The sequence below is a fragment of the Parus major genome, chromosome 20, assembly GCF_001522545.3.
Source record: "Parus major isolate Abel chromosome 20, Parus_major1.1, whole genome shotgun sequence".
Lineage (NCBI taxonomy): Eukaryota > Metazoa > Chordata > Aves > Passeriformes > Paridae > Parus > Parus major.
Window position 1 is genome coordinate 11,757,586 of NC_031788.1, and position 22,187 is coordinate 11,779,772.

Consider the following 22,187-nt stretch of genomic DNA (forward strand, 5'->3'; position numbering starts at 1 on the left):
CCCGTGCCCATCCCAGAGAGATGCCCGTGCCCATCCCAGAGGGATACCCGTGCCCATCCCTATGCCACTTGGGATGAAGCCCTGCACATGGTGGGTCAGAACACCAAACCTGGGCAGGGAGCTGCACTACCTCCTGCAAGGGAGGCTTGGCTTTTTCCAGGCTTTTTTCCCTGGGTTTTTAAGGTATTCCACCATTTCCCGGGTAACTCCTGGGTGTCTGTGGATGTCAGACTCTTGGATTCCTGTAAATGACTTGTGGATCCCTCTCATGCCTGCTGGGAGGGAACAGTTTGGCTGAGCTGCAGCCTCTGCCCAGATCTGTGCGCTGGGACATGGTCAGGCACCACTGTGTCCCCTCCATGGGGAGTAAAAGAAGAGGTGCTGCAGTTTCTGGTGGATTTTGTGTCAGCTCTCCTGCTTCTCACAGAGGGTGGCTTGGAAATCAGTACAGAGGGGGAAGGAGAGAATGCCTTCAACAAACGGCTATTCATCTTACTTAGGAGGAGATTGAACTCTGTAAAATCAAAGGGCAGGGTGAAGGGTTTGCACCAAGCAAAATTCACATAGCTAAACATGTAAGTACATGAAAATGTGTGCTTTCTTGAAAGTTTGAGTGAATTCTGAGAGAAGCTGGGTCATGCCGTGCGTTCACTGTGTTGCTCCCATGTGAAAATGCCAACGTGCACCATTCTTTATTTATTGTTGTGGGTTTGGGCATTTTGTTATATTAGTCTTAAATGCGTTTGTTTCCATAGCTGCGCACTGCTGATAAATTCCCAGTGTGGGATCTCTCACTCTCCTTGTGTATGTGCACCAAAAATAAATCCCAGGCAGTTGTCAGGAGATGAGCTGCTGCCATGGCAGGTGCCAGGCTGTGAGGAAGTTCTGGCTGGACCCTGCTGAAGCTGCAGGTATGTGGCATCTTGCTCTGGTGCCACCATCCAGTGTCCTGCCACAGCTCCTGGCTCTGTTGGTGCCTCAGTAGTCCCAGGGACCTGGAGCACCTGGGGAAGGAATTGCTGCAGCACTGGTGATGTTTTGGAGATGGGGTAGGAAGCAACTGAGGCAAGAGGAGAAGAAAGTCCTCATCCCTCACCTTTTTGTTGTGTAAGGTGTGGATATGGTGAGGTGTGCTGGTGAAGGATTGGCGTCTGGTGGCTAGCAGGATACTGAAACTCCTCTCTTGCTCTGAATTCATTGTATTCCCCATCAGCTGTTGATTTATCACCTCTCATCAGAAGGAGCTGGGGATTTAATAGCTGTTTAAACGATCTCGGTTGTTGGGTCTGGTTTTGCTTGGTCTCAGGCTGTAACTCCAGAGCTCCAGCCTGGAGCTGGCAGGAGTGGGGGGTTCCCTGCAGCAGCCTGGGGTGGCTGCTGGCTGTGCCCAGGGTTGCAGGTGCCATGTGCAGCAGTGCCACTGGTCCAGTGTCACTGACCAGTGTGCCCAGGGTGCCCCCGTGGGTCACACTGGTTTTACATCTGTACTGCTGGGCTGGAGCACATCTTCCAGGTATTTACCTTCAGGAACAGTGGAACTAAAGGGTTTTGTTTTGCCCAGAGCTCTGATCTGTGGGTTCCCAGGTTTGTGTTCAGCCCCACTCTGTGCTGGGTGTGCTCAGGGCAGCTGCTGCTCCTGCTGCCTGTGCTGGCATGGTCAGGGCATGGGATCACCCCAAAACCTCATCCTGAGGGCACATGGGGGTGGTTGGCCAGGAGTGCCTCCCCTCACTGCTCTGCCGGGGGTGTCCTTAACCCCCCTGAATGCTCTCTCTCCTTTAATGCATCTTTTTAAGTACTGGGTAGTACTGTTTTCTTTCTGGCAGAGACAAACGAGGGCTTTTAATGGGTCTTTTATTTTCTCTTCGTGCAGTTCCCTGGCAGTAACCTGCCATTAGCTCCAGCATTTATTTAGGTTTATGTTTGTATTTTTATGTGTGGGGAGCTCAACACTGGGAAGCCAAGGGGTTTGATCAGGGTCACACAAAAAATACGTGTATAAGGTTGGGATTTCGGCTTTTTCTGAATGTCGAGCTGACCTCTAGGTTTGGCAGAGAGGGAACATCTTGGTTTGTCCCCTTTTGACTGAGCCGGACAGAGAAAGCAGAAAATAAAGGCTCTGTGGAAGGAAGCATATATTTTTTCTTTGCTCCTTCCTGTTGGCAATCTGCACGGGGCTGGAATTGCAGTTCAGGAGCGTGAGGATGCTGCGTGCGAAACACACAGGAGGCAAAGCGGGGAAACCCGGGGCTGGCGATCTGACGGCTTCCTTCACCTCCACGGGTTCCAGCTGTGCTGGGAAGTGGAAGCAGTCCTGCAAACCCTTCCAGCCGTGTTGTGGGGAGGCAGGGTGGGCTGTGCGGGCCCCCTCCCCCGGCAGCAGCGGTTCGGGCGCTGCCGCAGCTGCGGCCGCCTCGCTGCTCCTGCCCCGCAGCGCCTCCGAGCCCGCCCTGTCTGAGCAGCCCCAGTGTGCCCGAGCACAATGCTCCCTTCACTCCCCGGCAGACTGCAGGTCTAGACGCTCTCCCTGCCTTTTGTTGTCAGGGTCACAGGTTAGGGAGCGTTCCCAGCTCCTTTTCCCTCCGCTGATCAGGGATCGCTCCCCGCGTCCCTGCGCCGGGGCACCCCTCCGGAGGGAGTCACCCCGCTGGCCAAACACACGCAGGCTTCAAATTATTGTGGCAGCTCCCAGAAAGAAATGTGCTTTTGAAAGGCAGTCGGGATCACCCCCACTCCAGTTCTTGCCGGCACAGATGCTCAGCTGACACCAGCTAAATAGAAACCTTTTAGCCCTTGCCAGTAAGTCTGGAGCAAACTGCCAAAAAGCATCGAGGACCAAGACACAAAACGAAGTCAGGCCCGAGCAAAGTACTTGCAAATGAAGGATGGAACTGATGGGTTCTGTCTCTTGATTTTTAGCACATGAGGTGCTTCAGTCTCAGGATTGTTTTTTGGTTTTTTTTTTTTCTAAATACAATGGTGGCATTTTAAAGGTTTTCAGCAGATATAAAGCAAGGAAGTCCCCTAGCAACAAAGGGAAGGTTTTTCCCTTAATGCAGGCTTTTTTATCGTGAAGCGTTTGTGAGATTTTCCTTCCCCCTTAAAGACAAGTTTAGAGAAGGAGACATTTTTAGTGGCTTTTAGGCATGTTTAGAGATAGGACTGTGATGTTTCCCCTGTCCCAGCCCACCCTTGTCAGCCTTGCCCTGGCCAGGAGGTGCCTCTGGGCTGCAGCCCCCTGTCTGGAGGAGGGATGTGCAGAGGGGGGAATGGTTTGATAAAGAAGTTGGGAACAACTTTTTTCTTCTTCCTGGCAAGAAGACATAACAAAAAATTGGCAGGTTCATGCTTTTTAATATTGAATTAAAATCTATTAAATAGTCACAGAGAGCCAAAACCTGGAATTGCTGTTAGGCACTGCTTCTTGGTGAAGTGAAATGCTTCTGGATCTGGCTCACTTCTGCATTTTGTGTGTGTGTGTGCATGTGTATCATGTGTGAAGAATGAGTCTGTGAAGCTCAAATAGAGGTTTTAAATAGAAATAATGCTGGCAGCTCTTTCTCCCTGAATCCAGGGCTATTATGTGTCTGGCTCTTGCCAATGTGAGTTGCAGAGGAAGTTCATGTGAACTCCATGGCTGATTTGACAGCTGCACAGCCACAGTGGGTTCAAAGCCCATGCACTGTTGAGCAGAAGCGATGACATTTTTCGGTGTTTCTTCTTTTCAGAGGGTGAGGGCAGACCAAGAGAGCCCCAGTCCTGGTGCATACAGGGATGGACATGTTGAGCAGTGGTGGCCCAACCCTTTCCCCAAAGCTTTAGCTGTAGTCCCAGATGCTTCCACTCAGGGGGATGTCACTCGTGCCTGGGGGACACCAGGGGGACACAGACCATCCTGCTGGCAGTGATGGAGACCACAGAGCCCCCAGACCTGTCCCTCTCACCCCTGTGAATCCTCATGCACCTGTGTGCAGTTTGGGGTTAATTCCTCTGCAAAGCCGCAGTGCAGTGAATGATGCTGCTTGTATGGGGCGTGGGGGGAAATAATGTTAAATTAAACTCTCCGTAAAGGAAGAAAAGCATCCAGCCCCATTCTTTACTGCTCATTTTAGTAATTTCTTCCAGATAACCTACACATCTGTGTCAGTGCAATTAAAGCAGAAATTCTGTCTAATGAACAGTTGTAGCCCTTGGGCTATTGCGGAATGAACAATGAAGTTGGAAACAGTCTTACTAAAATAATAATTAAGAAACAAGGGTTGGGAGACAGAGGGAGGTGCAGATGAGGTGGTGGTGGGATGCTATAGGGTGAGGAGCAGAGAAGAACTGAATTCAAGCTGGTTCTGGACTTCCAGGGGTGACTCCCACTGTGACCCTCCCCTGTAGAAGGGACTGGGCAGTGAGGTTGGACCAGGGGCTGGGCACAGGGTCATGCCAGGGCCATGTGCTCATGCCATGTCACAACAAAACAGTCTCAGGCCAGTCTTGCCCTGGGAAGTGTTGGCCCAGGGATGGCTGTGGCCTGGCCCTGTCATGGGCAGCGTTTGCCCTCCTCTTCAGCAGATCAGCGATTTCGCCTGTGTGTTTTATTTTGAGGTTTTTTGGTTCTTCAACAATTGATGAAGCTCAGAGAGGAAGGAGAGTGTTTCTTTTGTTAGACAGGATTATATTTTGTTTTGCTTTTCCCAGAAAACTGTCCTTTCTCAGTAAAAAAAAACAACACTCAGCACACCCACATAGTTTGCTTTAACTTTCTTTTCTTTTTTGCATTCCTGAGGACTGGGACTGAAGCGGGCTCAACTATGTAAGTGATGGGGACTGGCCTGTTTTTCTCATGTGATACAGTTTATTCTTTTGTTTCTAAGTAAATAAAAACAAAAAATTCTTTTTCAGTGTTGTTAACCCTTAGGGTTATAATAGAGTTTCTCCACAAGTCATCATTTTATGCAAATAAATCAGTCAGAACTTGGAGCTAGCTTTTTCGAACTTAATACACTCCTATTTAGAAATGCATGTGCTGCAGAAAACTACTGACATCTCAGATTAATAAAATAAATTTTAAAAAAATAACAAATGCCATAAAAAAGAGGCCAGACAAATCCCACTGGAATGATACATTGGAATGATTTTAGTGGGATTTATATCTATGAGCTGTGGGGGTTTTGTGGGGTTTTTTTCCTTTTGAAATGGTTGTGAACCAGAGTGATTACTTATCATTTTCATTTTAACTCCGTCTGACAAATCGTTTTAGATGGAGAAAGCAATACTGCGTCTTTAAATGGCTACTCTGTCAGCGCATCTTGCAGGGCTTTAAATGCCCTTTGTTATCGCAGTCTAGACAGGACGCAGGCGGAATATTTGATATGTTATAAGGCAGAGATGTGACAAGGTTGAATTAATTTACTGGCTTATTTAAAGCTGAATTTCAAAACATTTTTCCTTACAAACTTGTCTTTTTCTTTCTCTATCCTATATATATATATTTTTTTTTTTGGAAGTTCGTGCAGTACGTTTCAACTGTTTAGACTGGGAGAGGAGACATTGGCTTACTGCAGCCTGCAGTACTTTAATTGCCCTTTTTATGACTGTCTAGACATCATGCAGATGCATGTTTGTGGTGAGAAGACATTTCCCCCTCTGGTTATACGATAGTCTGAAACCTTTACATTCCCTATCTCCTTACCCCCTCTGCCTTGGAATGCGCTTTACTCCCTCCATCCCCGAAAAATCACTTTTTCCCTCAGTTTTATTTTTCGAAGGACACTTGGGCCCCCGTTTTCCTGCTCTTTTCCACATGCTGGTGTGCAAGCGCTTCTCGGGGCTGGAGGTGTGAGGAGGGGATGGCTCTGGGGTGTCCCCGCACCGGGGGTGTCCCCGCACCGGGGGTGTCCCCGCTGCCCTGTCCCCGCCGTGGCTGCGGGTCCCCCGTAGGAGCGAACACATCGGCGGGACTTTTAGTTATGCAAATCGATGCATTAATTAACCCCGTTGCTATAGCTACTGCTTTATTGTTAAATGCAGTGAAAAGGGGACAGGCTGTGTCCATGGATAATCCTCCCGTCGGTGCTGTGCCCTCTCCCGCCCTGCGCCCGGTGCGGGGCAGCTGCAGCATCCCGAATCCCGCATCCCGAATCCCGCATCCCGCATCCCGAATCCCGCATCCCGAATCCCGCATCCCGAATCCCGCATCCCGAATCCCGCATCCCGCATCCCGAATCCCGCATCCCGAATCTGCATCCCGCATCCCGAATCCCGCATCCGCATCCCGAATCCCGCATCCCGAATCCCGCATCCGCATCCTGGCGGGCAGGTGGCGGGGCAGGGCCGGCCCCACAGCGGCCAGGATGGACCAGCCGGGGCTCCATCGCCTCCTCCCGAGCCCATTGTGCGGGCTAACCCAAGGGTCGGCTCCCCGCAGCCCCCCTGCCCCGTGTGTCCGGGGATGGGATGGGGGAGCGGGACAATGGGGCTGCAGCAGGGATAGAGATGGGCTGGGATGGGCCGAGAAGGGGCAGAGCACCCGGGGATGGGGATGCCTGGGGAGGGCAGGGATCCCCGGGATGGGGATTGGGTTGCTTGCGGAGGGCAGGGAAGTCCAGGATGAGGATGCTCAGGGAAGTCCAGGATGAGGATGCTCAGGAAGGACAGGTGACCCCAGCCCTGTTCTTGGCCCCAAACCCCATCTGTGCCTGGCCTTCTCTTTGTGTGCATCCTAAAACCTGCACATGCAGAACTCCCCAACGAAACAGACTTCCCAGCAGATCTGCTGTGGGAGTTAAAACCTTTCTCAGGCTGTTGCTGCAGCTGAGGTGGAAGTAAATTTATTACCTTTAATTTTGTCAGATTTGGGGCGGTTGTACTCACCTCCCCCATTCACTCTGGTGTGTGTGTATATATATATATATATATATATAAATATAATTTTTTTTCACATCTCTGTGAGAGTGTGCACATGCATTCGCTCCCATCTGGTGGTAGCGACCAGTTCAGACCAGTTCAAGAGCTGAACTTGAATCCTGCAGTGACCAGACACAGTGTGCCTTGTCTGGGCATTTGCATGCATTTTGCATATTTTTTCCCTGCACTGCATAATTTTGCCTATAACTTAAGATTGTCCTTGTTCCCTGGGAGTAGCTTGCCTTGTGAAAGGTCACTCCTCTGGCGAGTGTGAGCTGCAGAGTGGCACAGATGATAACGGCGCTTGGGAAGAGGCAGAGCAGGGAGTGTTCCCTGTTTTTTGGCCCTGGACCGTGCTGAGGAAATCCGGTCGCAGTTGCAGCCCTGCCATGACCTGTGTGGCTTTGGCCAGCTTGCTCAATCTGGATTTCAACACTGTCTGCGAGCCAGGGCAGCCCCTGTGGCACTGCTGCCCGGGGCTGCGTGTCCTGGAGCCCCTGGGGGAGCTGCAGCCTCAGGACACTGGCACAGCTGGGTCCCCAGTACTGTTCCCAAATGTCAGGGGGCTCCTCAGGGCTGTGCTGGTGGATATTCGAGGTGGTGTGAAGGAACCACGCTGGTATGGAGTAGAAATGCTGGAGGAGCACAGGTTACCCAGCCACAATTCTGGGTGCTTCGTGGCTTTTCTGCACCTCAGTCGTGTCCCTGAGGCGGGTGCTGGGGGTGAGCTGATGGTGTTGTGCTCATGGCAGGGAGGCACAGGCACTGCTGCTGTCAGTGTCTCCCTCGAGGAGCCCCTGGTCCCTCAGAACTTGCTGGGCACCGTGACAGGGGCTGGGTGCTGCCACCAGGGCACCTGGAGCTGCTTTGGGCTCCGACAGGGTCGTGGCTCAGCGCACTGGGAATTGACCAGTGGGTGTTTTCCCCAAGAATAAGTGGAAATTTAAACTTTCTAGGGGACAGCCAGGGTGGAGAGACACCTGGTGAAACCCGGTGTATGCAGCATTTGTTCAGCTGGGAGAGGCTGTGGTTGATGCCGATGCCATCCACAAACCCCCATCTCCACATCCACTGTGCTCTGCGGTGTCCCACTCACAGGACAGCCTGTCCAGCTCCCTGCCCTGCTGCTGCCTGCCTTTCTGTGTGCACAGAAGTGCAGCCTGCCTGCTCCTCGTGACCTCCAGAATTCAGGGTGCCTTGTTGTGCTGGGTGACAAATGAATCCCGTGTTCCCTGGTGTCCCCACGGCAGCAGGAGGAGGCAGCGGGCTCCGGCACTGCCGGGTGATGCTGTGGCGCAGGTGGATGCAGCTGAGGGAGGCTGCAGGTGCCCTGGCAGTGTGAGACAGCTCTGTTGTGATGGGAGACAGGGCTGGGAGGAAGCTGGAATCAGAAACCCAATCCCTGTAATTGCTGTTAGCTTTCTGGAGAGGGGCAAATCCCTCCCTACATGGAGCACTTGCTCTCCTTGGAGCGTCCGCGTCTGGCAATTTGTCTGTCGAAACAGATGTGGGCAGCGACAAACATCTATTTCTATAACTAGAAACAAATTTGGTAATTGCCTCTTTCAACAGGACTTGCTCAAGCAGGAAATGAAATTCCTAAATGGCAGTTAGCAAAAGTATTTATAGCTAAGTTCATAAATGAGATGTGCTTTCCTTTGTCATGAGTTTCTGCTGGGTGGAAGGAAAAAAAAAAACCCTCTACAGTAGCAAGCCACATATTGATCAGGAGTGTTTCCAGGCTATACAAAAATACTTGTTTATTAATGTGTTTATTTTTATTGGCTGTTAGAAATACCCCTGACAAACAAAACCTGTTTGGTCTTTCAGGGCCAGCCGGTGGGGTTTGATCCGGATATTGTGTGCTCTTTTTTTTCACTCATTATTTGGTAGATTTTTTTTTTCTGGTTCAGTCTATTTATGATTGCAGATGGTAAACCCTTTATTCTTGTGTCCCTCTCTTTTGGTTCTCTTGTTCAAAGGGGTGGGTGATCTGTCCTCACCCCCTGCCCAGACATCATCCAGGCCTTTTTGGCCTCCATGCTTTTGGGAAGCAGGAGATATTTTGGATGTTCTCAGCTTGGTGGGGACCATGAGCCCTGCTCAGCATTTTCTAGTGAGCAAGCAAATTTACTTTTCTTTTAAGTGCAAAATCAAAATGACTTTATTCTTTTAATCCAGTTCAGCTGTTCTCACCCTTGGGAGTAACTTCAAAAGCCATGTACTCCTTCCAGTCATCTCGGTAGGCTGGGATCAGCCTGGCTGTGTGTGAAATACCTTGTCTAAAAATCCTGGAAAGGGGAGGGTGAGAGAAATAGACACAGAAAAGAGAGAAGGGGTTGGCATATGCGAGATTTCAGAGAGTCTGTGTGTCCCAAGGAACCCTGTTAGTTCTCATTGCTCTGAGGGAGCTGTCTCATGTCTTCAGGAGTTTCTCTAAACAAGTGTCTGGTTGACAGGTCTCTGCTCGGATCCAGGCAGCGTCCTGGCTGACAGAGCTGCTGACCACAGCTCTCACATTTGCCATTTCCCTGTAAAAGCTGAGTTCTGCCCTGCTGATCCTGCCTCTCTGGCCCTTGGATGTGTGTCCTGCTCCCCACAGCTGCCACCGAGCTGGGTGAGCTCGGGAAGGTCACCTCCTGAAAACAGGCCCAGTGGCACGGCCAGGACAGTTGCTGTGTTTTTTAAGCACTAAAAAATGTTCTGAGTCCTAATCAGTCTGATATTTCTGTGACTGTAAAGCGTGAAATGGGGCTGTTTCTTTAAAACAAACAAAAAAGGAGGTGGGGGGTGAGGCCATCATTTGCCAGTGACTCAGAGGACGTGATGCTTGATCACCTGGGGTGACATCTGAAGAAAAAAGAACTATATTAAACACAGTTATGGCCCAAGGCTTGGCACTATGAACAGGACTTCTTGAGGCCCTATCCTCTGTTTTCCAGCAGTGTTTTGGTGGGGTTTTTTTCAACTGGCTCCTTTTGTAAGTCTCACTTGCTCCCTGCCCTCCTGCCCCATCTCATCCTGTCATCACTGGCTTGCACAGCGTCATCTCTGCTCCCTGCATCAGAATTGGCTCTGCTGGTCCAGAAATGAAGTTTATCTGTTCACTGTCCTGATGATGCATGATACAGGCCCAAAATGATCTCTTCCCAGCTGTCCTGCCTGTTGTCCCAGACCCAGTCCTGGCCCCTTTGATGCCTCGGTGCAGCTGCAAGGTGCTGCCAGTCAGTGCCAGCAGCGTCACTCTCAGTATTGAGATCATGTTCTGTGTCTATCTGCTGTACTTCCCCTGCTGTCTTGTAAACAAACACAATTGTTGACAATCTGATGGGCCCTTCCTATCTGGTTTTATGGAGGTATTAGAAGATAAATGTAGCAGATGCTAATACAAAAATAGTGCAGTAATGACTTTGCCTGCTCTGATTGTTTCTAAGATGACCTAACAGATGAGTGAGGGTGAGTAATCTGCCATCTGAAGTTCTTTGTTCTTTCATCTCTTCTTTGCTGTCCACAGCCTCTGAGAGGGAGAGCACTCTTTAAGGAGAGTAAGAGTATGTGTGAGTGTGTAAGAATGTGTAAGAGTGTGTGTGTGTTTGAGTGAGTGTGTTAAGAATATATAACTGTGTGGGTGTGTAAGAGAGTGTGTGTGTTAAGAGTGTGAGGGTTTTTTTAACTTTTTTCCTTAGGAGTTATGGCTAGTGCAGTAGCATTTCTTCATTTTAGCCATTATCTCCTGAGTAACTTCACTTCTTCTCATCACTTCTCACATGATGTACAATTCCAGTACATATAGAAATTGTAACTGAAGCTCAGGGATGACTGGTTTGACCTGCAGATGTGTGTTATACCTGGCTGAAAGCACAGGTCATCCTGGCTGAGACCCTGCCTGTAAGCTGTTCTGTCCACCTGTAAATGATAGCTGGAGTGTCTGGAATGATTGCAGCAAAATACAGGTTTTGGTCTGTTGTTTTTATTCTCTTTTATACTTGTGGTGGTTTGGAGAGTTTGTCTTCTGCAGAGATAGTCTGCGTGGAAAGAAGAGCATTAATAAAGTTTATAGGAAGCATTTTATGAACTGAAATGTAGCTGTAAAAGGCAAGGCAATGCATTTAAAGTGTAATACAGCCTCACCTCCCCTACGGCTGTGAGGGTGCTCCCAGCATCACCATTGACTCAAATCACTTTCCCTCCTTGTAAATATATTAATTAATTTGAACTTCTGGGTGTCAGTATTTTGTTTATAAGGACTCGAGGAAGCTCCCAGATGTACCTTCCTGCAGCAGCTTTTGTGGAGCCATGAGTGTGGTCTGCAACGGGAGGAGTGTGGCTGGCACCTCAGCGTAGGACCCACACATAAAATCCATAAATTTCAGACACTTCAGAGCTTTATGGTCTTGATGACTGGGCAGCAGGGTGGGCAACAAAGGCATGAGCTTCTTCTGAACACAGGAGAGTGGAGTCCCCAGGCTTTGGGAAGCAGAATATCTTTATCCCTCATTAATCCACCTCCATAATCCACTGCGAAGCCCTTGTCCAAGGCCACGCGTGGTTTGAAGTGGCAAGTGAGCGGTGAACGTGAAGAATGGGACGTGACAAGTGCTTCTCCTTGGTCACGAATATCCCCTTTTAGGGTGGTGAGAATCTGGGGGGGAAAAAATGCTTAGTTGCAAAACAGTTGCACGCACAGTGCCCGGCTCCCGGAGCTGCCGCGTCTAGACAGAAAATACGGAAAAGCAGGTTGTGTCACTTAAATGTGATGTCTGAACCTGTTAGTTTGAAATGTATTCTGGAATAAAAATTATGCAAAATTAAATTAGTGTGACCTTGCTTTGCATTTGGAGGCGGAATATGCCCATCTTGTAAAGCCTAGTGCATTTATAACACTTCCCTTGGGGAAAATTACAGAGAGAAATGGAATGAGGTCTCTTCTAATTGAAAAGTGACAATGATTAGGAAGCCAAATACAAAATGTGTTGAGTATTTTTTTTCTTGTTTTGTTGTGTGTGTGTTTTTAAGAATACCAGTAGAATTATAAATTATGTGCTTTGCAGTTTGGCTTGTTTTTCATTCCCCAAAGGCTTTTTATTAGCATAGCAGCTGAATTGCACTTGTATAATAACATATTAACTCAAACTTTGGGTTTTTAATGATCTTTCTTCATTAGTTTGACTGAGCTGCTTGGATAAAAATCTTACTGAGTATATCCAGCTTTCCAGTGTGTTGGGTTTGTTTTCCCTTCTGCAGAAAAGAAGTCCATGAAGACAAGTTAAAACAGAGGGAGAGTTGGCAGAAACTTTGGTGCCTCGAGTGGGTATGAGTCTCTTGAAACATGAAAAGCACAAATTGAGTGTGTGGGATTTTTTTTTGTTTGTTTGGTTTGACTTTTATTTTATTTTTTTCCAAAGGCCAGATTGGGCAACCTGAGTGTTCTTGGGATTAAAGCTCATCTCTGCATACGGGGTGGGTTTGCTCCTGGGCATGGGAAGGCTGGGCTGCTCCTCAGAGCCTGGGCTTGGGGTAGAGATGGGGCAGGAGGAGCATCCCTGCTGGAAAGCAGCATCCCCTTTGTTCTGGTAATCATCCTGTGCCTTTTCAGCTCTTGGAGAGCGTTTTGTAATCTCCAATTACAGCAGACTCAGAGCACTGAGGGATGGAGGAGACACTGGTGTGTTTTCCCAGATGCTGATGGAATTCCCACCCTTTCTTCTGCTTCAGACTCTGTTGATTCTGTGTCTGTGTGTGCAGGAAGCCTGGTTTAGGTCATTTGTAAGTGACACATCTCGTGTGTTCCTTCCTGGGAAGGAGCTGGGGCAGCACTTCCCAATGGCCAAAACTTCACCTGTGTCACTGAGGCACCAGGACCAATTTAGCAAGGTTTGCTTCATTTAGGGGATCTCTTGTCCTAGGAAAGGAACTTTTCTTTACTAATACTCTGGCCATGGTTTTCTTTAGAAATATAACCCATTTTAACACAAAAGGAAGTTTTCCATCACTGGCTCCATTTATATTTTTTCTTGTTTTTTCTTACCGTGGCCAAAGCATATGCTGCATTTTGAGGCTGAAGTGACTCATCTTCTTAAAACATTTGGGGGTTTTTTGCTTAGTTTTTTCTTTTCCATAATGATTTGTGCAAAAGATGAGCTTTGCAGCCAGGCTGGGTGGCTGCTCTGCTGCCCACGGGGAGGGCAGGCACAGGGGCTCTGGGGTCTGGGGGGTGACCAGGGAAGCACCCAGGGGAGCTGTAGGGTTCCCTGGGCCTGCCTGGGGTGCTGGGGGGATGCTGTCAATGCTCAGTTTCAGCTGGCACCAGCACATGTCTTTGGGATGTGTAGGGACACCCCTGCACAGTGGGGGTGACATGGGAAGAGTCACTGTTCCATTTTTTAAAATGGTTTTGCATTGTCCCTTTTCCCAGCCCTTTAGGTTTTGGTGTGTTTGTGCCTGTGGTCAGTCTGGTTCTGCTCAGAAGCTCTTGTTCCAGCACAGGACACCAGGGGCAGCTTTTGGGTCCCACAGATGAGCTGTGTTGCTTTGGGGCTGGATCAGATTTTTGGGAATGTGGTTTTCTTCCATGCTCTTCCTCTCACAGTGGCATTGGGCAACTTGTTGGAGTTGCTGTGAAAGACTCACAGCTTGTCCTTTATTCTATCTAAAAAGCATTTTTAGGGCAAAACTCCTGTACAATGGTTGGCTTTTAATCCCTCTCTCCCCACCCTGTGTGCCACCTTCCAGAGCAGAGACAGCTGCATTTCAGGGGTGCTGGAAGGATCTGGGCTCCAAGTCCCTCATCCATCCAGCTAGAAGTGCCAGATAAGGCTCCTGCTTTCAAGGCATAATTCTGCTTTCTGCAGACAGTGGGCAGAGCTGGTGGAGCATTTTGGGCAGTGGCAGAAATAGCTGCTGTTAAGCAGAAAGAGATCCAAGGTAACTGGCAGCACTCACCACCTGGACTGTTTTCTTGACATTTATTTGCTTTTACTGGCACTCAGATGCCACCTGTCAGGAGAAAACTTTCCATTAAAAAAAAGCCCCCCCCCAAAAAACCCAAACAAACAAAGAAAAAACACAAAAAACCTCAAACAAAAATGTAATAAATTTGCCTGACTCAGCAGAAGCCACCCCAGCTGGTGTGAGTGGTGCTCTTTGAGGTCTGGTGGGCCTTGCTGTGTGTCTGCAGATGTATATGTGTGTCTGTATAGATTAAATATAGATGGCAGCATCCATGATAGCTTAGGGCATGGCTTTCCCAAACTGGATTTTATAGCTGTCACTGCTGAGAAGCAAAGTGCAAATCCCTGGAAATGATTGAATTTTACTGTCTGGCCCCTCCTTTTTGCTGGGCACTGGAGCTGCTGCTGCCCAGTCCTGGGCACTGCTGGCCTGAAGGGAGCTGGGGGGAAGGACTGAGCAGTTTGGGAATGGCATGTACTCCCTGGGCACCAAATTCACGGAAATAATGACCCAGCACAATGTTTGCCTCCAGTACTCGATTTTCCTAAGCCTCAGAGAGGTGTGAGGAATTATTTCCTTAGGAAATTTTAGGAGCGCCTTCTCGCTGCCTCCTGCCAAGTGTCTGCAGAGTTAACCGGATAGTCTGTTGTTTGCTTGTTCTTGTTTGTTTGGAGGGGTTTTGGCAGTTTTCCTTTCTGCCAGTTGAAGCCACTCAAGCTGCCGCTGTCAGCTGGCCGAGCCCCGAGCCGAGGGCTGTCTGGAGCTGCGGGATGCGGCCCCTGGCAGACGCATCGCACCCATCTGGTGTCTCACCCAAAAGCAGGAGGTCTCCTCGCCTGCTTCCTCTGCTGGGTGGGCAGCCCTGGGGATGGGGGCTGCCACTGCCTGCTGTGCTGTGCTGTCCCCTGGGCCACCACTGTGTGACCCCTGGGGCAGAGGGGACGTGAGCTTGTGCAGGGATGTGCTGAGGAGGGCTCAGTCCCGTCCTCCCCAGAGGAAGGAGTGGTGGTGATGGGGAGAGAGCTGCAGAAATTTAGCTTGCATTTAGCTGACCTGTTCCATTAGGATGACTTCTGTTGGTTTATGGCTCTGCAGCCCCAAGAGAGGCACGTGAGGCACTGGGATGCTCCTGGGGGACATCCAGGAGGTCTTTGGGAAGTCCAGTCTGTGCTGTAGCCAGGAAACACTCTGCAGTATAGATTGTCTGCAAAGATCTCTCCTGGAGACTCTTCTGTGACGCTGAAAAAGTGAATGAATGAGGATTTTGTGGGTTCAGGGCACACAGAGCCCTGTGAGAGCTGTAACAGGAAGGGCTGTCAGTGTTGTCTCAGCCACTTCAGTTGTCCTTGTGCTCGGTTACCTGCTGCTGTTCCTGATGGCTCAAAGTCTGTCTGTCTGTCTCTCTTGCAGCGGAGTTGGAGTTTGTACAGATAATCATAATCGTGGTGGTGATGATGGTGATGGTGGTGGTGATCACGTGTCTGCTGAACCACTACAAACTCTCTGCGCGATCCTTCATCAGCCGGCACAGCCAGGGCAGGCGGCGAGACGAGAACCTCTCCTCAGTAAGTCACACCCTGCTCTTCCAGACACACCTGTCATGTTTGGCCTTGGCATCATCTGTCCCTGTTATTGGGTGTGGGGGGTCTTTTAGGGGTGCCTCTGGCTCCTTAGGGTGCTGTGTGTATGGACAGCCATAGCCTCTGCCTTTGCCCTGAGCTTTGCAATTCAGGTTTTACATCAGTAAAAAATAAATGACTTCACGAGGCTGTTCTTGGCATGTCCTGTTCCTGAAGCCACCACCCCCAGCTGCTTGGGGTTCATATGCCTTGCTTTAGCAGTCCCAAACTATCCAGTCCTTTGGCTCCAGTTAGAGTCTCCAGTGACTGTGTAAAAACTTCCTGCAGAGAGCAGGAAATCCTGACTGTACTGCTTCCATTTTCACCAGTGCTGCTGCCATTGCTGCGGTGGAAGGGGCAGAGAACACTTGTCAGCCAGACAAGCAGAGATCTCTCCAAGGGGATGTGCGAGAGGCTCTCTGTAACCCTCTGTAGCTCTCTTTTCATAAAAGCCTGAGGAGAAACGTGTGAATTGTACCTCTGACAGGGATTTGAGGGATGCCTCGCCAGCCTCCAGGCAGATGCTGGTTCATGCAGTTTCCTCAAATATAGTGGCTCAGAGAGACTTAGGAGGATGTATAGAGAAAAAGCATTACATTTCCACTGCTGCCTCCATGGCTCTGTCTTCAGTGCAGGGATGTCTTGTACTGATACTTGTCTTTTTTAGCATTCAACCTGAAGTGAATTCACCCTTTAAATGGGGCTCCCTCAAGGTCACTGCTGCCAATCCCTCCTCTGCAGGCTGCCAGGGCAGGCTGGACACACCGCTGGTGCTGTGGGGTGCTCTGTGTGGGGCTGTGCTCCCCTGAATCAAATCCATACTTGCTGCAGGAAAAAGATCGAATGCGGGAATTGCTTGGAGGTTTTTTCCTTCTGCTTTTCCATTTTCTTTCCTCTATTTCTTTTTTTTTTTGAGAGGGATAGCTGGGCTCTTTCAGTAAACCAGCCTTCAGCTGCAGCTGCCCGGGGCTGTCCCTCATAGCTGCTGTTTTTGTCACACACAGCAGACAGAGGTCCCTTCTTGTCCCCTTTGCGAGGGGGATGCCCTGTGGGGAGGAGAGCTGTGCAGACCCCAGCCCCATTAACCCCTCCTCGCTCCGTGGGCTGTGGAGCACCTCTCCAGAGGCACGGTGTGATCCCAGCTCGGGGTCAGCTGTCATTGCCACAGCGGGATCGGGGTGCTGGGAATGCCTGATCCCACGGGATGATCCCACGTGAAACCAGCTGGTGTGAGGGTGGGGATGGCTCAGGCACCTCCTGCTGGGGGATCAGAGCCCAGATCCCCACACATATCCCAGCTCCACCCGGAAATCTTTATGGTCCCACTTCCAGCAGCAGCAGAGTGTGGGCATCCGAGCACATGAGTTATTTAAAATAGCAGAAACATTGTTTTCCCATTTTCAGATTCTTTCACTGTATTACCATGCCTGGAATGTTTTACCTGCACAATGCCAAATATGTCGTTTTATATTTTCAAAGCAAATTTCAGATCAAGCCCTCTTTATTTTAATACAGTAATTTCTCTTTCCTTAAGTGGCCTGCATTTATTTTCTTTAAAAAGAGTTAAGAAGGCTGCCATGGAAAGAAAAGAGAAAATCACATGGAGATTGACCCAAAATTTCGTGTTGAATGAAAAATTGACTCTTTAAAAAACAACTTCCTTTTCTCCTTTATTATTTTTTTCTATTTTAAATTTTACCAGGCCAAAATTTCCAGCCATTTTTTTGGCTCAGCTCTGTTACTTATTCAGCCTTCAGACACATTAGTGATTAAATGGCTTTTCATCAGTGTTTTACATCTGCACCTCTGCTCAACCCCAGTGAGGATGTGGAGTCTTTAAAACCTTTTTTGGAGCTAAGGAGAGAAATAGGAATGTCTTGTACTGATACCCATAATTTTGGGAATTTTTTTTTCACTTTTTCCTGTCTTTATGGTTGTTCCCCATCTCCCTGCCCTGTCCATGCTGTGTGTGCAGCACTGATGGAGTGGAGCAGAGATTCCCTGTGGTCCCAGCACCCTCCTGAAGGGACAGAGAAGTCCCTCGTGTGCTAACGAGCGGGGAGCTCGTTAATGGGATCCAGCATCATAAAGACCTTACAGGCAGCACCTCTCAGGCTCAGCACATCTGTCAGTGGAAAACAGCTCCAGTCTGAAGGAGGGCTGCAGCCTGGCAGGGAGAGGCCTCACTGGGCTGGATACTGGTTTATGCAATCCATTAAACTTGCACTGAACTGGTGTTGGGCTTTTTTAAATCCCAAACTTCATTTTGGTGTCGTGACCGCAGACGGGCACTGGAGCTGCATTCACGCTTTTCATCTGCTGAAATATTAAAGCAGTTCATCCCATGGTCAGGATGCTGCTGGGTCTGCTGGAGTTGTCCTTTTTTGTAGCTGCAGCTCAAAAATTACAGTTGAAGGAGAAATTAATTTCCCTAAAGGGTTTTTTAATGCGGCTCTCGCTGGCAAGCAGTTTTTGTATTACTTCATGCATTTCTCCATCACCATTCTCACTGTACTTAAACTCTTGTCTCCTTATGACAAGTACCTTTTATTTCCCAGAACTAAGAATATTTAAGAAATGCCACTGATAACTTTTTTTTTGCTATAAGAATAGCATTGTCCCTGCACCTTTGGAACAGTGGTATCCCACTCTCCCCAGAAGACGTAGTGTAAGTGCAATTTCTGAGCACACCTTTGTCCCCCAAAATAGAAAATGAGTCTTCCTGAAGGCTCAGAGACTTAATCTGTACCATGCAGCTTTACAGAGCAAATTCTCTGACATCACTAAAACAAGTAGTTCTAAAAAAGTTGAAGATTGATGTCTAAAAAGAGATTTTAAAGTAATTTTAGGTTCTGCAGCGAGTCCTGCAATACTTGCAGAGGCTTTTACAGCTGTGTTGCTCACCAGACAGCAGAATCCTACCTTTCATTTCAGAAACCTGTGGCTTTCTAGACTGTTCATTGTTGAGATGGATTCAAGTCCTAAATACTCTGAAAATCAGAGATGGTTGAGGGGAGGCTGAGGGTTTGCAGTGATGTTGCTCCTGCAGTTTTCCTTGGCTCAGTGGGGCTGTGGAGCCATCCCAGGGCCAGAGTGAAGGGTAAAAGCAGGGGTGTATTGTGTCCCTGAGGCTTTGCCCTCCGATAACTACTGATTTCCAGCAGTTTTAATCTTGCTGTGGAGTTTTTATGGGAGCTGAGCTGCTCCCCAGCTGGGTTTCATGGCAGTGTGTGAGGCAGAGGTTGGTGTTGGGGAGCACTGGGTGCCTGTGGTTGGTCAGCCATGGGCACAGGAGCGTGGCCAGGCCCTGGAGTCCTGGGAGAGGTGGTCAATAATGGCTGCAGACACCCAGCTCCTACAGAAAATGAGTTTCCTGTCTGTTCCTCCTCTCTCTGCACATCCCATTTTAATGCTGTTTCTGCTGGTTCGCTACTCTTGCATCCACGTGTTGCCCAGGGCATCATTCCTGGACCTCATCTGTGCAAACAGATGAATGGTGTGTGAGCCAGAGCTTTGATTCCAAGCACGGGGACAGGATCCTGGGGCAGGCTCTGGGTGAGGGGGCACAGGGCAGGGCATGGTTTGGGTGGAGCAGCCCTGCTGGGGTGTCCCAGCTGAGCCTGGCAGGGCTGGGAAGCACCAGGCTGCAGCCACCCTCGTGGGAGCTGGCTGACATCACTCCCAGGAAAGGGGGGAGCAGATGGGATATTGCCATGGCACTGCCCACTGCCAAGTTAAATATAAAACATCTAGCAGAAGGCAGCAGGGTACTCGCTGCTCAGGAAGTCTGCCACGGGGGCACGGCAAAGTAAACACAATTTTGGGAGTGCTTCCCGCTCCTGCCCACTGCTTGGGCGTCCTTTGGGGTGAGGTGACAGGCTGGCAGCGCTGTGGTGGCACTGGGAATCCTCCCTGGGCCCTTTGGTGTCAGTGCCTGAGCACAGAGTTGGAGGTGAGGATTTGTCCTGTGGCAGATGCAGTTCCTGTGCTGGGGGAGTTTGACTGCAGACTCTCCCTGCAGGCAAGGAATCCATGTAAAATGGACCAGCCTGAACAGTGGATGCCTGTGTAAACAGTTGCATGTTGGAGTCTCGAGGTCTGGATTGGAACAGGGCTGTCTTGCTCGGGAAGGGCTGTGGGGCTGCAGCTCAGCCAGCACATTCCTCAGCTGTGGCCAGGGAACGTGCTGGCATTGCAGTACTTCACCTCTGCTCCAAGGAGATTCACCTGAAAAAGCCATGGAGAAGGGGGAAGACCCTACCCTGAGGGCAGTCTCATTTCCATTTAAATCACCATTTTCCTTGCACTGACACTAGCCCTGCCTTGAGGTTTGTGTGCAGAGCTGAGCTTCAAAACCCAGAACCTGATGGATTCTCTTCGTACCTGAGACCACGTGCTGTGCCAAGGGAGAAAATACATTCCAGCATTGGGGAAAGATGAGAAAACAGGAGGGTGGGGGATATAACAGGTGATTATTTGGAGATTTTAATGTGTTTGAGGCAGGTAGAGAAATAGGAATTCTCATAGGGGGAATGTGTGTGGTTTGCTCAGACCAGGCTCTCAGTGCAACACTTAAAGGGGAAAAGGGGGTTTCTTTTTCCCTTGGCATTTTTTTTCCCACTGGTGCTAAATACCTCTGCCTGTGCCTGGCTTACTAGTGCCAGAATTGGAGATTCACCTGCAAGGAACTGGGAAGTTCCAAGTTATAATTACAAGCCTTCTGGCTGTTTTCCTCCAGCTCTGCCTGCCAGAGGGATGTTGCTATATGTGAATATTAGCAATATTTAAATATTGCAGTTCCTAAGGCAAAAAAGTCTGGGGTGAACTATGCGTGCTCAGAGTATCACCAGCAGATGGGAAGAACCTTTGTTTGTTTGTTTTGATCATGAATTGTAAACTAGTCTCAGGGTTTGGGGGAAATTGTGGCTTCACCGTGCCTGGGGTTGTTGGCACTGAGGGTTGGATCTCAGGATCAGGGTGATGCTTCCAGTGTAAGAAAGCCTCTCCCAGTTCTGTCTATTTAAGCCAAGGACCACTTACTCCTTGGGGAAAAAATACTCTGAAACCATCCTGTTGCTACAGTTTTTTTCTTTTTTTCTTTCTTTTTTTTTTTTAAGCCAAATCAAAATTAGACTTAACATTTGGTTATTCGCTTATTATCTTTATTTTCCCATGATGGCCGTGGTTGTGAGCATCAGAATGTGGGTGTGAGGGTTTTTATTTTTTTGGTTTGGTTTTTGTTTTTGTTTTTTTTTTAATTTTGTCATTATTTCATGGAGCATTTTTTGATGTCTTGTGAATCACCCACGGCTCATGGATCACAAATTGAAAAGTACTCCTCTGGCATGTTTGAACCGGGGAAAGAACCGTGCTGGGGCTGTGGGGGCGGGAGGGGGGAAGTCTGCAAACGGGAGAGGGTTGTTTGCTGCTGCCATTCTCATCATTCATTCTGCAAACGATCCATTAAATGGAGATGGAGGAGCAAGGGGAGGGAAGTTTTGATCCAAGGGGTGTTTTCAGTGCTGATGTGGTCACACTCGAGCGTGTATCCATGTGATGCCCAGCACTCATGATCTAGCTGGAGATGGAGTTGGTGCAGGAACGCGTTGGTGGCAGTGTCTTCTCTAGGTGACACCTGCCACGAGCTGTTTGCAGAAGGAGCCCTGGCATCAGACTCACCCTGCTCTCTCTTCTCCTTTCCCGTGCAGGAGGGAAGCCTGTGGCCTTCGGAGAGCACCGTGTCGGGGACCGGCATAGCCGAGGTGAGGTTCCGCGGGTGCCGCCGCCCGTCCCGCTGTCCCACCGCGCCCTCTCGCCCCTCTCACCCCCTTTTCTCTCCCGTCCCTTCCAGCAGCAGATCTACACCCCGCGGCCCAGCGAGCGCCTGGCAGTGCCCTCCTTCCTGCAGAGGGACCGCTTCAACCGCTTCCAGCCCACCTACCCGTACCTGCAGCACGAGATCGACCTGCCGCCCACCATCTCGCTGTCGGACGGCGAGGAGCCCCCGCCCTACCAGGGACCCTGCACGCTGCAGCTGCGCGACCCCGAGCAGCAGATGGAGCTCAACAGGGAGTCGGTGCGAGCCCCCCCAAACAGAACCATCTTCGACAGTGACTTGATAGATAACTCCGTGTTCGGGGGGCCGTGCCCCCCCAGCAGTAACTCTGGCATCAGTGCCACCTGCTACGGCAGCAGCGGCAGGATGGAGGGGCCGCCGCCGACCTACAGCGAGGTGATCGGCCACTACCCCGGCTCCACCTTCTACCAGCACCAGCAGAACACCAACGGGATGCCCCCCATCCTGGAGGGCAGCAGACTCCATCCCTCACAGATCAATGGCCTTGAGAGCACAACGACGACGACGACGACGACGACGGCGTGGAACAAAGAGAAAGAGAAACAAAAAGGGCACCCCTTTTAAAAAAAAAAATAAAAAAAAAAAAAAGAAGAAAAAAAAAAGGAAAAAAGTTTTAAAAAAAAAAGGCAAGAAATTAAATGAAACACTCTGCACTTCTCGTTGAAAGAAAAAGGAGAGAGAGAGTTGAGGAAGATGAGCAAAGAGAAAAAAAAAAAAAAAAAAAAGAAGCCCTTCCCCATCTCTCGTGTATAAATATTTACTTGTTATGTCTGGTCTGAATGCACAAGCCTACCAAGCTTGCAAAAACATTTCTTTATTGAGCTGTGTCTAGACGTTTAAAAAGGAAAAAAAAAAAAATCAAC

General features: G+C 49.4%; 1 protein-coding gene across 3 annotated transcripts in view; it reads left to right on the top strand.

Annotated features, from left to right (window-relative positions):
* PMEPA1 (prostate transmembrane protein, androgen induced 1) overlaps positions 1-21,925 on the top strand; it is a 39,212-nt gene extending 17,287 nt beyond the window's left edge. Inside the window, exons 3-5 of one of the 3 annotated variants that reach the window (XM_015647867.2) lie at positions 15,259-15,413; positions 21,176-21,229; positions 21,322-21,925. In XM_015647867.2, coding sequence (XP_015503353.1) covers positions 15,259-15,413; positions 21,176-21,229; positions 21,322-21,888 — 776 coding nt within the window. In that variant the 3' untranslated portion in view covers positions 21,889-21,925. Of the gene's footprint in view, positions 1-15,258; positions 15,414-21,175; positions 21,230-21,318 lie in introns of all 3 variants that reach the window. The other 2 variants (XM_015647866.2, XM_015647869.1) reach the window with 2 other exon arrangements.
* Positions 21,926-22,187: the final 262 nt, after the last annotated feature.